The sequence below is a fragment of the Carassius carassius genome, chromosome 21 (assembly GCF_963082965.1).
Source record: "Carassius carassius chromosome 21, fCarCar2.1, whole genome shotgun sequence".
Taxonomy (NCBI): Eukaryota; Metazoa; Chordata; class Actinopteri; order Cypriniformes; family Cyprinidae; genus Carassius; species Carassius carassius.
The window spans coordinates 31,577,872-31,592,753 of record NC_081775.1 but is presented as its reverse complement, the minus strand read 5'-3'; the positions used below and the strand labels follow the sequence as shown (position 1 = coordinate 31,592,753).

The window sequence follows — 14,882 nt, the reverse complement described above, 5'->3', positions numbered from 1 at the left end:
ATACATTTAAATAAAGGATTTAGCATTTTAAGTTAAATATTTTTTTTTCTAATTGTGAGTAAATAGAAATATATAATAATGTTCATTCAACAACTACATGTGCAATAGCAGAAAGGATTTATTAAAAGGGATATGACTCAAATCCTTTCCTATTATATATATATGTATATATAGACATGTGAAATAATCATGATTTAAATTTGATCAAAATGAAAAGGTATGCTGTATTTACAGTAAAAAAAAAAAAAAAACAATTCTCCAGGCTATATACAGCTTTCAGTCATGCTTAGCACATTACAAGTATTAATAAAAGTACTAGATACAGTATTTAAAAAAAAAAAAAAATACATTTTTAGTAACAATGCATGATGACAAAGGCAGCTTCTGACACTCATGATATTTACAATGGCATAAAAAGTCAAACTTCACATATGCTTAAAGCTCTCAGATTTAAAAATAAAATTCATTGCTTTCTCTTGATCAAATAAAAATGCTTAACATCTGCCGATTTCCCAAAAAAACTGTGAATCTGGTTTATAGTAGTAGATCACTTAGACGAAACCATGAAGCAGTAAAACTGGAGTGATTTATCAGTCAGTGATGGTGGTCTTCACTGGATCCAGGTTCAGCGGAGAAGAGGAGCTCGAGCTTTGGACATCGAGTTACTGTAAAACAACAAATACATTACAGACCGAAGCCATATGAGAAGAACGACGAGCAGCGATCATGCACATGCTCTAAACTCAGACAGACGCTGAGAAACGCTTTATAAATACCAAGCAGAAAGAAGTTAAAGGAGGAAGTCCGATACCATGGTCTGTGAAAGCGCACCGATGGCATTGTGTGAAGCACTTTCCTTCTTCGGGACAGAGATGGTCTATTACACGTTGGCAAGGCAGTGAAAAGATAAAAAGCCGTTAAAACTAATCTCTGATTCTGTTACGGATTCAGAATAGAGGCACGTTTACAGCTGGCACTCACACGTCTCGTTTCTTAAGTCTCTTCTGCTCACCAAGCATGCATTTACTTGATCAGAAATACAGTAAAATATTGTGATTTAAAACGCCTGCTTTCAGTGTGAATCGGTGTTAAAGTGTCATTTATTTCTGTGATGCTCCGCTGTATTTTCAGCATCATTCCTCCAGTCTTCAGTGTCACATGATCTTCAGAAATCAGAATAATATACTGCTCAAGAAACATTTCTGATTATTATCAATGTTGAAAACAGTAAAAAAAAAAAACCTCTTCAAAAATGCATAAAATTTAGTCAAACATGACATTTATAATGTAACAAAAGATTTAGATGTAAAATAAATGCTGTTCTTTTGAGCTTTCTATTTTTGAAAGCATCCTGAGAAAAATAAAAAACGTATCAGTTTCTGCAAAAATATTGTGCAGCACGACTGTTTTCAACATTGATAATAATCAGAAATCAGTATATTTTCATGAATTCTGAAGATCATGTGACTTTGAAGACTGGAGGAATGATGCTGAAAATACAGCGGAGCATCACAGAAATAAATTACACTTTAACACAGATTCACACAGAAAACTGATTTTAAATTATAATAATATCAAATTTTTACTGTATTTATGATTAAATAAATGCAGCTTTGCTGAGCATATATAATTCCAAACTTCGATGCTGAAACTAGGATTTGAAACTTTGCAGCTTTGAAATCCTACATCTATCTGATGAATACGAGACGCTCGTTACAACCAGATGTAAACGGCTCAGAGTCAAACTCACAGACCGAGAGCGCTTGTGATTTCTGTAAGAGTCGTTTAACATGAATCATCATCAGCAGAGGAAAGTGTGCAAGCAGAGACGGAGAGACGTAAGAGCGTAAGAGCCCGGGTCACGAGGGCCGCTGTACACTTACTGAGCCGAGGCCATACAGCTGCAGTGATCTCTGACTGTTCACTGGACTTAAGTGCTTTAAGTTCGACTGCTTGATGAAATTACTGTTGGCCACTGAGCCAGTGCTAACGTCAGAAAACACCGGATCCTTTTCACAGGCCGTTACGTGCAAGCTGCCTAAAGATTTAGCGAGCCTTGAATGTAAAGGGCTGTGAAAGGAAAACGTCAACCGTGAATATGGACGTCAGACTTGCTCAAGTCGCTTTAGCGAGTTTAATGCAAAAGGGTTAAAAGCTCAGTGAGATGCTTACCTCGTGGCCCTGATGGATCCAAGGGAAGCCCGAGTCCTTCTCCTTTTGTCTGAGCTGCATGGAAGATATTTTACAGATTATATGAAGACTGACTGTTGATAGATTTACAATCCAGCACAAATAATTGCAGAATAATTCAGTAAAAAATAAATATATATATAATAATAAATAAAATAAATATACACACACACACATTATATAAAACCATTAATTTATAAATAATCTCTCTCTCCCTCTCGTCAAACTATAACAATTAAAATAAAAATAAAAAATGAAATAAAATCATAAAAATAAAACATTAATATACATTATGCATAAAATATTTACATGCATTATAATGAAATATAATCATTACTATATAAATTATATGAACACATGCACAATATAAAATGCATTTTATGAAAAATACACAAATTATAATAAAATAAAATAAGTTAATGGAAAAAAAAAAGTTAATAAAGAAAAGTTACCTTAATGACCTTGATGTTGATTTGGAGTGCATTGCATTTTCTTCTAACCTGCAGATAAAAGAAAAAACAAAAAGTTTAGTGTGATGAAAACATGCAAAAGGACAACAACAACAAAAAAAGAGCACCGAGATTAGATGCATTGGTGTCTCTGCGTCACACATGCAGAGAGAGAAGCCACAGAATGATTCGCCATCCCTCCCCTTACACAGGATATTCACACGCTCTTCAAATCATCCTTTAAAGCCTCAAACGAGCCACACGAGGCAGAAACACTTTAATAGACGATTGGTATCCTCTGACAGCACATGAACATACATCAAAAACCATCCACGTGCGAGATACTCTTCACACGTTAACTGTATGAATGATTGTGTTGTGAAGTAAGGAGAAGTAAAAATAAGGAGAGTAGAATACAATTATCAAACGATGCTTGATCTCAGATTGATGGTGGTCAGGAAGCCTGTGATATTTGTAAAGGATGATCCGTCGAGACACTTACAGCGTTCCAGTCCAGAGACGTTTAAGAGAGAGCATTTACAATCCCACCCCGTCTATACAGTAATGGATGGAAGGGAAGCCACACAACATCCAGCAGAAGACAACGCTACAGAGACTCAGAACAAAAACAAGAAGGAAGGAAGACTGGAAACTCGTCTTTTCCTGCCGGACACTGGATGGATCCACATTCACTCCACTCCTGCCTGTTCACACTGAGATTACAGCAGGTTTAACCTTCACAATGCATTCAAAATCTGTGAAGGGTTTCGCATTTCGAAGAAACTGATGTTGACTGAAATTGATATTTTTTTCAAATAATACCATTTGTGTTCCTGGAGCACAGAAGCAGAGATCAGTAGCACAGGTATCGTAAATATATCAAAACTTCATTTTTGATTAGTAATATGCATTGCTAAGAACTTCATTTGAACAACTTTAAAGATGATTTTCTCAATATTTCAACTTTGTTGCTCCCTCAGATTCCAGGTTTTTTGTAATATTGTCCTCCTAACAAACCAGTTATCAATCGAAAGATGATTATTCAGCTTTTAGATGATCTATATATCTCAAAAAAAAAAAAGAAAAAAACTTTTTTTTTTGGTTCAGCACTTACCGGGTTTTTCGGACTATAAGGCGTATCAGTCCAAAAATACGTCATGAGGAAAAAAAACATAAGTCGCACTGGACTATAAGTCACATTTATTTAGAACCAAGAGAAAACATTACCATCTCCAGCCGCGAGAGGGCGCTCTATGTCTTCAGTGTAGACTATAGGAGCACTGAGCAGCATAGAGCGCCCTCTCGCGGCTGGAGATGGTAATGTTTTCTCTTGGTTCATGTCTCTTAATTCATTTCTCTCAGTTCATGTTAAATTAATTTTGATAAATAAGTCGCACCTGACTAAGTCGCAGGACCAGCCAAACTATGAAAAAAAGTGCGACTTATAGTCCGGAAAATACGGTAATTTTTCCATTAATGAGTGAATGTTGCTATGTTATTACTGCATGCATATTTATTTATCTTTTCAGTATTGATGAGAAATTGTATGCAAATATCTCATTGTATGACTTTTTATCCACATAAAAGACACAGTTTTTCATGCTGCAATCATATGGTTCATTAATAGAGGTATATATAGAGCTCCGGAGCCTGACGTCACGCAATCTAAACTCCGCCATTTTGGCAGGCAAACAGGAGAGCGCCAGAACGGCTTTTGTGTTATCGATAGCGGTCGAGTCGAATAATAATTCAAAACAATTAACGTTACTATTTCAACATGGTGGACAGCTGTTGTGCGCCTGGATGCCAGAACAGGCGGAGGAAAGCAAAAGGGAAATCCTTTTATCGTATTCCGAAGGATCCTGGTAGACGACTGAAATGGTTCAATGCAATAAGACGTGCTAACCAACACAACAAAACCGAGAGATGGGAGCCATCAAGCAATGGATTTCGCTTGTGCAGTGACCACTTCATATCAGGTATGTTCTTTCTAATGTAACTTGGCTAGCTAACATGTTGTTTAATATGGTTTCTGGTGATTGTAATGTCATTACGTTTAAGTTTCAACCCTCTACAAAACGAGTGAATCACTCGCATATGCGACTAAATCTTCACTCTGGGCAACTAAATAATGTCCACCATTAGCCATTGGCTAATAAATTCTTAGATTTTACACTTTAGCGTGTATATTAGAGGCTAATAGTAACGTTTAAGTTTAGCATAGATTTATTTTCACTCGCTGAATACACTGACTGAGCGCTTGAGATTTTATCTCTCTGTCAGGCTGATTTATTTAAGTGATCACTAAGTTCGTTGGTATTTGTTTCTGTTAACTAAAGTTCATTGCGTAATAACTTCAATGTTAGTACTGGGGCTACTTGTAAATCGCTTTGGATTAAAGTGTCAGATAAATTAATAGATGTTAATGTAGCTAGCCTAAAATAAGCTTATATTGTTGCCATCGGGATACTGTAGGTCAGGAAAGCTAATGTTATAAATTCCTTTATTAATACACACGAAAAGCACCCCGGGGGCATTATAGGGATCTGTTATGTTTAATCTATTAAGTTTTGCTATGTACAGCTCTATATCTTTTGAATTAAAGTGCGCAGTGAACTCTGTTGCCTTAAAACTCATGCTGCCGTCATTCATTCACGCTCGGTCTCGTACCGCCTCTTGCCTGCCAAAATGGCGGTGTAAACAGAATAGGTCACGTGACGTCCGGAGCTCTATAGGTATATATATTCATGCTTATCAACAAAATTCTGTTCCAAAATGTTGGAGATATGAGGTAAAGGATAATTATATTTTACTAATTTTTTTAAACTTATATAACATCATAAATAATTTTAAATAAACCATTTTTGACACCTAATGGTCCTCCATATATCCCCAGATCAAAATAACCTGAACATAAAATGAGTAACTTTTGTTTTATTTGAAAGGTTAGATCTCATACAAAATAATGGTTAAAAACCTTGCATAAACAGTTTAAGTTTCATAGCACTTTAAGAAAAAAAATCAGTCCTACTTTTCCATAATAAACTTGAAATAACTAACGTTTTAAGACTAGTCTAAACGGTTTATACAACCGCTCCCAGTTCTTTATTTACCCTTGTAAGGGTAATCTCACAGGTGACCTGCTTTGATCTATAAAAAACTGAGTTTTCACTAAAAGGTGAGGAGTTTGATCTGTGCGATTTCCAAACGGAGACTTGGCTTGACTTGGAGATGAAATAAAGCTACAAAATGAGCCTTTAAATTAATCAACATGATTAAAACTTCCCTGTTGCACACAATCTAATCCACACTTCTGTCGTCTGATTGATAATTTAGACGTTTAGTGTAACCGTCCAAACGCTTTTTATCAAGTAAACATCAGAATAACTGCAGTAATATAACACTTACTGGACAACTGATATTTATATTTTATGCAAGTATCTGCTGCATGGTTATAAAGATCTTTGATTTAAGCATCAGAATTCAATCATAAAAATATTATTACGGTTTCATATATGACTTAAAAATTGGGTTAATTTGCTACATCATCTTGAATTCAGATTTCAAACTCAGTTTGCAAAAAAAAATTAAAATACTATTTAAACATGGGAATGTGGAATAAAGGCTAGTAAGCATTTTTCTGAAATCATTGCAAAAATACAATTCTGAAATCATGATAAAAATCATACTTTATTAGCCGTGTACTGAAATCAATCAGACTGTAATGAAGCGTCAGGAGCAGATTTCTTCCACACTAGTGGACTTGTACCGTCAGGCTTCGATGGCTACATGTAGAAAGAGAAAAACTTACGATATGGAGCCCGTGGATGCTCTGGACTGCCTCTTACTCTTCAGCGCTCTTAGTTTATCACCTTGTGTGAGTCCTCCGCACTCCTCTTCCTCTTCCTCAGTGTGCTAACCAATGCAAAACACAACCTGGTTACCAATCATAAAAACAACAGCATCTTTGTCATCCATATAATTCAGGAAAGTGCACTAGACTTTATGCTGTTACTCACAAACATGGGATGTTCCAGAACAAATAGATTCACTTACCATATCAGAGGCTGTTTTCCTCTGTGAAATGTTCTTGTTTGTACCATTAATGGAGATATCTTCCACTCCAGACAGGATTCCAGCCACTGCTGATTTACTCGAGCCATTTTCCTGCTCATTTATTCTTTGGCGGTACAAATCGCCTTCGGCCCACAGACTCGCCTGCTTCCTGTTACAGCAAAGCAGTTTATTGAAAAACTTCAAGTTTATATCACAGTCGAGTGTTTGAATAAACTTATTTTTGTCCAGACATGGTTATATATTACAGATTATATACAGTATTGCATAATAAATACTTCCCTTAAAAAAAAAAAAAAACCACGATTGCTTGAAAGAACAAAGATAGACCATATATTTTTATGTTTACGGTCTTCATGTTTCATCAGTTAAAATTTCTCCATTTCTAATATGCGTTTTTTTCAGTGATAACTGGATACTTCGTCCATATTCGGGAGTGTCTTCCGTGTGTTATTACTTCTGTGATGCATGCAGTGTTTCTGCGTGAGAGCGCCCCCTGGCTTCCTGGATGAATTAAACATCATGTGTACTCCGTAATGCACATAACACACTAAACATAGCAAAGATAATACTTCTCTCTAAAGAAATAGCATTATCATCATTGATATCGTTATCGCAGTGAATACCAGGAATTATGGTGATATGTTTTGAAGCCCATATCGAAGTGCGTGTGGAAGACTCACTCCTCGATGAAGTTCTGCTGAGGTCCGATGACTGAACCGGGTCTGCAGATCCTGATCCATGCGATGGCTTCAGCTGAAGTCAGTCTGAAGTGTTTCATCATATAACAGCCAATCAGTGTCCCTGTTCGGCCCAGACCGGCTGAAACACACCGTGATTGGTCCGTTAATAACTCTACTTCATGACACTGAAAAACTAAACCTGGAGGACTCCTATCCACAGATGAACTGAGGTGGGTTTGCCGAATCAGGCAATAAAATCATACAACAATTATAAGGAGATTCATGCAGAATTTCTGATAGCATGAAGCATATTACAATGCAGTTACACAAGCCTAACATTTAAGATATGGGTGCAAAACAAATTATATCTCATGATATAATTCAGCAATATCACACCAGCAAGAGTGCCGTTTATCCCCAAATCTGCATGCATGCAACAGTGATATTGATTTTATACAGCAAAAAAAAAAAGAAAAAAAAAAGTCATCATTATCCATTTTTGCTTTATTTTGCAAAGGTAATTTTTTCCAAAAGAGCCTTTTAAATCAACCAAAAAAAAAAAAACAGCGGTGATTTCAATGATTCAGTGACTCACTCATAAAGAGTCATTTGCTTCTGATTGAATCAGTAACTATTCAACCCTTTTTCTTTTATAAATATATATTTCAGCACTCAAGGTTAAAATCTAAATTTAGAATCAAATGATTTTTTTCTGGCCCTTTTGTAAAAGTCTATTGAAAGCTTTTTTCATCCAACACAACAACAATGACTTTAAATGATCTTTTGGGGGTAATTCATTTCTCAGCCTAAGTCCCTTCTAGATGAATGTGTCTGCTAAATATGAATGTGTCTGAATAAATATGACCCTGAAGCACAAAGGCACAGATGTATATTTGTAGCAATAGACAATACATTGTAGGAGTCAAAATTATACATTTCTCTTTTATGCCAAAAATCATTAGGATATTAAATAAAGATCATGTTGATCAAGATATTTAGTTAATCTCCTACCATAACTATATCAAAATGTAATTTCTGATTAGTAATATGCATTGCTAAGAACTTCATGTGAACAACTTTAAAGATGATTTTCTCAATATTTAGATTTTTTTTTGCACCCTCATATTTTCAAACAGTTGCATATCGGCCAAATATTGTCTGATCCTAACAAACCATACATTAATGGAAAGATTATTTTTTGAATATGTATAAATCTGGTTTTGTGCTACAGGGTCACAAATGTAAAACTTTAACATATGCAGATGAGTAAACATGCAAGGTTTACGTCAATAAACAGGAAAGATTAAGTAATATGACGTCTAAGGCTTGAAAAACCCCAACCTTTGCAGTGGACAGCAATGCCTCCGTCAGCATTCTCGCAGATGTTCAGGAACTTGTTGACGATGGCGTCGTTGGGCGTACTGCCATCTACGAAGAACAGGTCGTGGTGCTTAAAGCCCATGTCTGTGAAACGCTTGGCGTCGTACATTTTCTTGTTTAGGCGGATGATGGTGGTGATGTTGTGCTTCCTGAAGTAGGGGAAATACGCTTCAGGGGCATGAAGAGGGTATCCTGAAAGAGGAAAGTGTATATAAATCTATACATAATCCCAGCTTTGGAAACCATTGGTTTAATGGGTGAACAATCCAAAACATACGCACCATTCTCAATTTTACTCTTTGGATGAGGGCCGCTGAAAGCCAAAAACTTCCCTGGAATTATCCAGTTGAAATCTCCATTTTCTGCACGCTGGAAAAGATATTTAAGCATCGTTGAGTCGGTCAGTGTGCGGCTGAAAAGTTGAACTGACAGATTTTAAAACTTATAATATGTTATGTATGGAATTTGCAAATGTCCACGCCCATTTTCAGGTAAAAACTCACCTCATAATGTTCATATTCATCCACATTAAACTTTGAGAAATCCAGCCAGCCAAACTTTAGAGCCTGAAACACACAACATGCGATCAGCAGGAATATCGGACCGGCAAACACATCAGATAAAGCTTCAGAGAGACTCTGGATTACCTTGTGAACGGCCAGCAGACAGTCAAGGATATTCAGATTGTACATGCACGCTCCAAAAGATGCATCTCTGTTGAATGCAATAAATAAAGTCAAAGATGAAATCTAGAAATGGAAAAAAAAAATGCTTCTGATTTAAACATTTTAAAGTCTCACAAAAAAAAAAAAAAATGCATGTAGGGGTTAGATTAAAATTACCGAAAAGGTAGATAAGATGCATTTTGCGAGACTAGAAGGCTGTACGCTTCTTCTGGTGTTTTCTGTAGATGCATTACCTACAAAAGAGGACAAACAAGTGACTATTTCACACCTAACTAAATGCAAAGTTCATGCAAAACCATTAAAAGATAATATATTTGAGCATTCCAACAGGCTGCACATTTTAATGAAAGTCTATAGATGGAAAGAAAAACTTACAGCATAAGAGCCGATCAAATACGCAGCATTGGCTTGTTTCTTTCGGTCACCACAGGTATAAAACACAATCGTCTTCTTTGCAAGGGCAGAAGACTGTTGAGTTAGAACAGCACATACAATTAAACATTTAAACATTATAAAAACAAGCGTAAGATGCTTGCATACATACACTGTATTTATTAGAACATCATTACCTTCAGCTTTTTGTTGAGTTTGCAACAGAAGCGATAAAACATGGCCAGGTTGAGCGGGCCAAAGTCCGCATAGAAGCTGTTCAAATATAAAAATCGAAGAGATTATTGATAAAAAAGCCTGATGCAATCCATAAAAACCATATGCATGTTTAACCGACTGTGCAATAGGGAAGAAAACTCTTAATACTGAACATCTAAACCAAAAAAAAAATAGGCTGATATTAACACAATTAAATTCTGTTGCTTGTAATGTAAATTATGAGATCTGAGATGAGAGCCACTCTATATCTCTAAATGATACTTAATAGTGTTCAGTCCATTAATGTCTCTAATCATGAAGCAGTATTTCAGAAGTAAAGCACAATTAGACGCTCACTTCTCATAGGAAAGCTCTTCATCGATGCAGAAACAGTGTCTGTCAGGAGTGCTCTTCACCTTCTGATGAAGAAGAGCAAAGTACAGCTGATCTGAAAAACACAAGAAACAAAACTATAAAGTAATGACCGCACTTCCTGCAGAATCTGAATGGATTTGAATCAACAGATTTGAATCCGCGAACCGGAAATGAGTTCTCAGACAAACCGCGAGACAACAAAACATGTGTATTATTAAAAAGAAAACACAGAAGTATGACACTCACCTTTAATGAACTCAATGCAGTTCGACAGATCGCACGTTTCTATTGTAACGTCGTTCCGGAGCATGCTTTAATTTTGGTTAAGGATAGTTTAATAATAAAAAGACGTAACGTTAACACTAAATCTAAAGTCAACACACGTTTACACATTCAACCAAAACTAACGTTAACTAACTTCTGTCGACAGTTTATGAAGATATCAAGTTCAAGAAATGCATCGAACTACAAAATAAAAAAAAAGTAAAATATTTTTCACCCTTGTCGAAACTGTTTTATACAGTAAAACCTGCATTAAAAAAAAATATGGATTAGAATTATCCCTCTGATTAAATTGTGTAAATACAATAAGGCCACACGACACAAGCGATCTTATTATTCTCGCCTGAAGTCTGAATAAAGTTCAGTCTGGTTTAAATCCAACGCGACGTTAAACCCTTTCCCACCACCTGATTGGATAACGGTCGCAACACTGACACGTCAATCACACTAAGCCCCTCCCTCTAGAATTTTAATCCAGCGGAGTTTAAAATCAAACGCGACGTTAAATCCTTTCCCTGTCGTCTGATTGGCTGACGGTAGCACGTCAATCACACTAAGCCCCTCCCTACAGAATTTAAATCGAGCAGCAGCCAATACTCCACTCTAATTGGCACCCTGCCCAAGCCGTTGCTAGGAGAGAAGTACCGATCAGCCAATAGAATCTCATTTAGCTCTGACTGAACCCTTTGATCCATTCTCGGTGATTTACAGCCATTAAACAGAACAAAGAAAACAGTTTCGTCTCCAGAAAGACACTATTAGTTGTTAATAATGCAATTCTAGAGTCATCCTGACGTATAATAAGCGGTAATCTCGACATAAACAACACTTAGTATGTGGTTTCGTGTATATAAACCGCCAAACACACCCCTGACAGGACTCGTATGACCCTTTAGATTGCTCTTGGACTCCATCTGTGGTTTGTTTACCTGTGATTCGAAGGTAAATCTCACGCTTGGACTCCGTCTGCTCCCTCAGAGACGCGCACAGTCTCTTCCTCGACTCGCTCCGACGCTCGCTCTTGCGCTTCATGCTTTCCTAGTACGCGCGAAAAAATGGCGTTTCAGACGCGAAGGTGCGATAGAAACAGGATTTGCGCTTTAGTTTGCATAGTCTGGCTTTAAACGACTCCATATGCTGCAGACCAAAGTATATTCGAGGCAGTTTTCCTGCCAGTGACGTAGAGAGAACAAGTTTCTAAGAGCCTGTCGAGTGACGTCACTGCGCCACAACATCCGGGCACCCGCGGGAATTCTAACCATGCTCGAAAAATCCCCAAAAATCGAGAGACTAATCCAATAATAATCGGTTTTAACATTATTTATTTGCATTATGTTTTCATGTTTAAAATACTGTCACATAACTGTAATGTAAAATATATTATTTAAACCGTATTTCTGCATTATGGTAATCGTGCTAAATGTCTTAAATGTAATTTATGCAGAAGTTAACAGTAATACTTCAGTAGGTATACAATGCACGATGTGCATATGTAAAATATTACTGTTAAATGATTATGAGATTCACAATCAAATAAGTACTAGTATATCTTAATTATAATGCTGTTGTTTTTTTACATGTTATAATGCAAAAAATAAAATTAAATTAAATAGAAAAATAATTGTAAAGCATTTACACATAACAGCAACATTTTTTATAGTATTTTATATAAATATTTATTTAAAAAGTTTTTTTTATTGTTTTGTAGACTCCAATGATAATGAGAATAATTTAAACAATGCACAATGTAAAAAAAAAAAAACAATTGTCCAATTATTTCCTTTAGGTAAATAAATTTCTTAAGAATGAATCATAACTTGGACATATTTACCCCGAAACTAGTGTTGCAACAATATGACCTGTGTATATGCATACATATATATATATATATATATATATATATATTAGATAGATAGATAGATAGATAGATTTTTTTTGTGTGTGTGTGTGTGTAATGTATCAAATATAATCAAGGGTCCCTAGCAGTGGAATGGCTTGCTCCTATTAAACACAAATGATATAAAAAAAAACAACAATTGTGAGCCATTACATAGTTCAAACAAAGACCAGCATTGCATTATAAAGCATCGATCGCCGTTCCATCATGTCTAACTCTTAAAAGCTCCCTTTCCATTCAGATGTCAATGATTTTGTGTAAACCGCTGAAGTCCAGCGTTTGAAGGCCTGCTAACTGAAGCAACCAGTTGATGGGCATGTGGTCCAACCGGTTCATGTCAAAATGAGCAAAATGAACCTCTGGAGCTGAGAAATAAAACACTGAATGTTTAGATCAAGTCAAGAAATAGAGATGAAAGCAGAATCAGAACGTGTGTGACCTGGGCCTACGATGAGAGCGCCGCCTTGCTGCAGCGGATCTCCCTGGAAGTCAAAGGCAGGGCTGTTCACGGCACGCCAGACGCTCCGCAGATTTCCGATCACGAGCCCGGATTTCACATGAGGACTGCTGGACGCTGAACATACAGAGTAGAGGCACATTCAGTCAAACACATCATTCTAAAGCATGGAGATGTGTGTATACAATGACAAAATAAGCTATGCATCTATTTCAGGCAGTCAATTTATGATTAAAACATTAAATTTGACATTTAACACACAAGAAGTGACTAAATCAAGCACAATACGTGTCTCCATGTATGTCTCTCCTCTTCTCATCCCAAGTTTTTTGTAAATTTGTCTCTCCGGATCAACATATATTTCATGAGAGTAGCCTGTCAGGGAGCAGAAAGCCTACAACATGAAGAGATCGCAGAGAACAAGACAACCTTGAGTAGTTTTGCATCATTAAACTTTGCATCATTACTGAGAAAAAAAAAACATTGAAAATGTTCTCAATCAACTTGATTGGACTAGAGAAACGAGTCAGAGTTTGTGAGATGTAAACAGGAATTGCAAAATTAAAATTAGAGCTGGCAGATAAGAATCTTTTCGAAGATTCGAATCAATTGAATCAACATGACTCACTGCTTCGAAGCGTTCGGAAAGCCACACACTGGCGACGCCTGCTGTCAGAACTGTGTTACTACAACACAAACTCAGCTCAAACATGCACTACAAAAGCTTTTACAAGCCCACTGCAAATGTCTTTTTGAAATTATGCATTAAATGCATTTTTTAGATCATTATATACCTCATATTAAATATAAAGAACCACTGAAATTCTGAAACTTTGTGTTTTGATTCATCAAAAAAAGTTTTCAAGCCTTTTCGTATTTTAACTGTATAAACTCATCCTACCTCTATATGACACCACGACGACTGTCCAATCACTACTAATCTGATATTCGATTCCTACATTTATGAGAAGGGAAAAAATGTTTTCTTTTTTCACATTCATTGAACATATGCTGATTTTATATTTATATCATCCTAACCCTAACCTGCAACATTTGCTGAGGTATTTTTCCCAAATCTTCCACATATTCTTTGCATGTGTAGCACAAGAAGTTCTGTAAAATATTAGAAGTTAGAGAGAGCTTTATTGCCAACTATGTTTGCACATACAAGGAACTTGTTTAAGTGTCACAAGCTGTGTCACACCGATAATAACAATAAGATGTGAACAAAATACACATGCATACATATAAATAAACTACAAAAAAAAACAATATTATTATGTGGAATAGACATAATATAGCCTTATTATGCAGTGAACAAGTAAAGAATGAAAAACAAAACAAAAATAAATAAAAAATCATGAAGCATCAGCTAGATCTAAAAAGGTCACAGAACCTCTGTGACAAATGTTATGGCAAAAAAGGTCATGCAAAGTCAAGATGATCTGCTGGAGAAGCTCTCTTACCCTCACGAAGACAATGATAGCTTTGTTGTGTTGAAACAAACTGCTGAAGGTTTTACAGACACCGTGTCGATCAAATATCAGACAGTCGCTGACCTCAGACACGCACAGATCGTGTGAAGCGCGTTTGTTCTCCTGGACGGAGCGCGCGATCTGGCGCGTTATCGGGAGAACGCCAGCCATTGCGTGCACTTTTCCAAGACGAGTTATTTTAGGAAGTTTCCGCCCATTCCTGCGGGATCACGAGCCAGCCAATCCACCCATACACAGGGATTTACGACTTCATTTCTGATAGAGAATAGGTGGCTAATAATATTATCCCTGGACACTGGTAAAATAGTAATAATAAACTGTAACA

General features: G+C 36.3%; 2 protein-coding genes across 5 annotated transcripts; both read right to left on the bottom strand.

Annotated features, from left to right (window-relative positions):
• Window positions 1–602: 602 nt before the first annotated feature.
• On the bottom strand, window positions 603–11,952 carry cdc14b (cell division cycle 14B). 3 transcript variants are annotated; one of them, XM_059504313.1, is made up of 16 exons: window positions 11,637–11,952; window positions 10,408–10,498; window positions 10,032–10,107; window positions 9,838–9,930; window positions 9,619–9,695; window positions 9,424–9,490; window positions 9,280–9,342; window positions 9,058–9,145; window positions 8,738–8,968; window positions 7,397–7,535; window positions 6,696–6,864; window positions 6,451–6,554; window positions 2,643–2,690; window positions 2,173–2,226; window positions 1,884–2,070; window positions 603–665 (listed from the first exon to the last, which is right to left on the bottom strand). In XM_059504313.1, exons 1-16 carry the CDS (start codon window positions 11,737–11,739, stop codon window positions 663–665), a joined length of 1,593 nt encoding a protein of 530 aa, XP_059360296.1. In that variant the 5' UTR covers window positions 11,740–11,952; the 3' UTR covers window positions 603–662. The 3 variants fall into 3 exon arrangements, with proteins under 3 accessions (XP_059360296.1, XP_059360297.1, XP_059360298.1); XM_059504314.1 differs by lacking the exon at window positions 11,637–11,952 and adding an exon at window positions 10,672–11,110; XM_059504315.1 differs by lacking the exon at window positions 1,884–2,070 and having other exon boundaries at window positions 11,637–11,951.
• Window positions 11,953–12,649: 697 nt separating this feature from the next.
• On the bottom strand, window positions 12,650–14,882 carry prxl2c (peroxiredoxin like 2C). 2 transcript variants are annotated; one of them, XM_059502886.1, is made up of 6 exons: window positions 14,528–14,882; window positions 14,106–14,174; window positions 13,963–14,016; window positions 13,350–13,455; window positions 13,044–13,178; window positions 12,650–12,969 (listed from the first exon to the last, which is right to left on the bottom strand). In XM_059502886.1, exons 1-6 carry the CDS (start codon window positions 14,705–14,707, stop codon window positions 12,842–12,844), a joined length of 672 nt encoding a protein of 223 aa, XP_059358869.1. In that variant the 5' UTR covers window positions 14,708–14,882; the 3' UTR covers window positions 12,650–12,841. The 2 variants fall into 2 exon arrangements, with proteins under 2 accessions (XP_059358869.1, XP_059358870.1); XM_059502887.1 differs by lacking the exons at window positions 13,963–14,016; window positions 14,106–14,174 and having other exon boundaries at window positions 14,528–14,879.

Bases quoted from the DNA above. Each gene is read 5' to 3' on its own strand.
- cdc14b (XM_059504313.1), bottom strand. From the start codon at position 11,739: ATGAAGCGCAAGAGCGAGCGTCGGAGCGAGTCGAGGAAGAGACTGTGC. The intron at 9,491-9,618 runs GTAATTTTAATC...TGCATTCAACAG, and splicing joins GCATCTTATCTACCTTTTCG to AGATGCATCTTTTGGAGCGT. The intron at 9,343-9,423 runs GTAATCCAGAGT...TGTGTGTTTCAG, and splicing joins GTCTGCTGGCCGTTCACAAG to GCTCTAAAGTTTGGCTGGCT.
- prxl2c (XM_059502886.1), bottom strand. From the start codon at position 14,707: ATGGCTGGCGTTCTCCCGATAACGCGCCAGATCGCGCGCTCCGTCCAG. The intron at 14,175-14,527 runs GTAAGAGAGCTT...AATATTTTACAG, and splicing joins CTATCATTGTCTTCGTGAGG to AACTTCTTGTGCTACACATG. The intron at 14,017-14,105 runs GTTAGGGTTAGG...TCATAAATGTAG, and splicing joins TACCTCAGCAAATGTTGCAG to GAATCGAATATCAGATTAGT.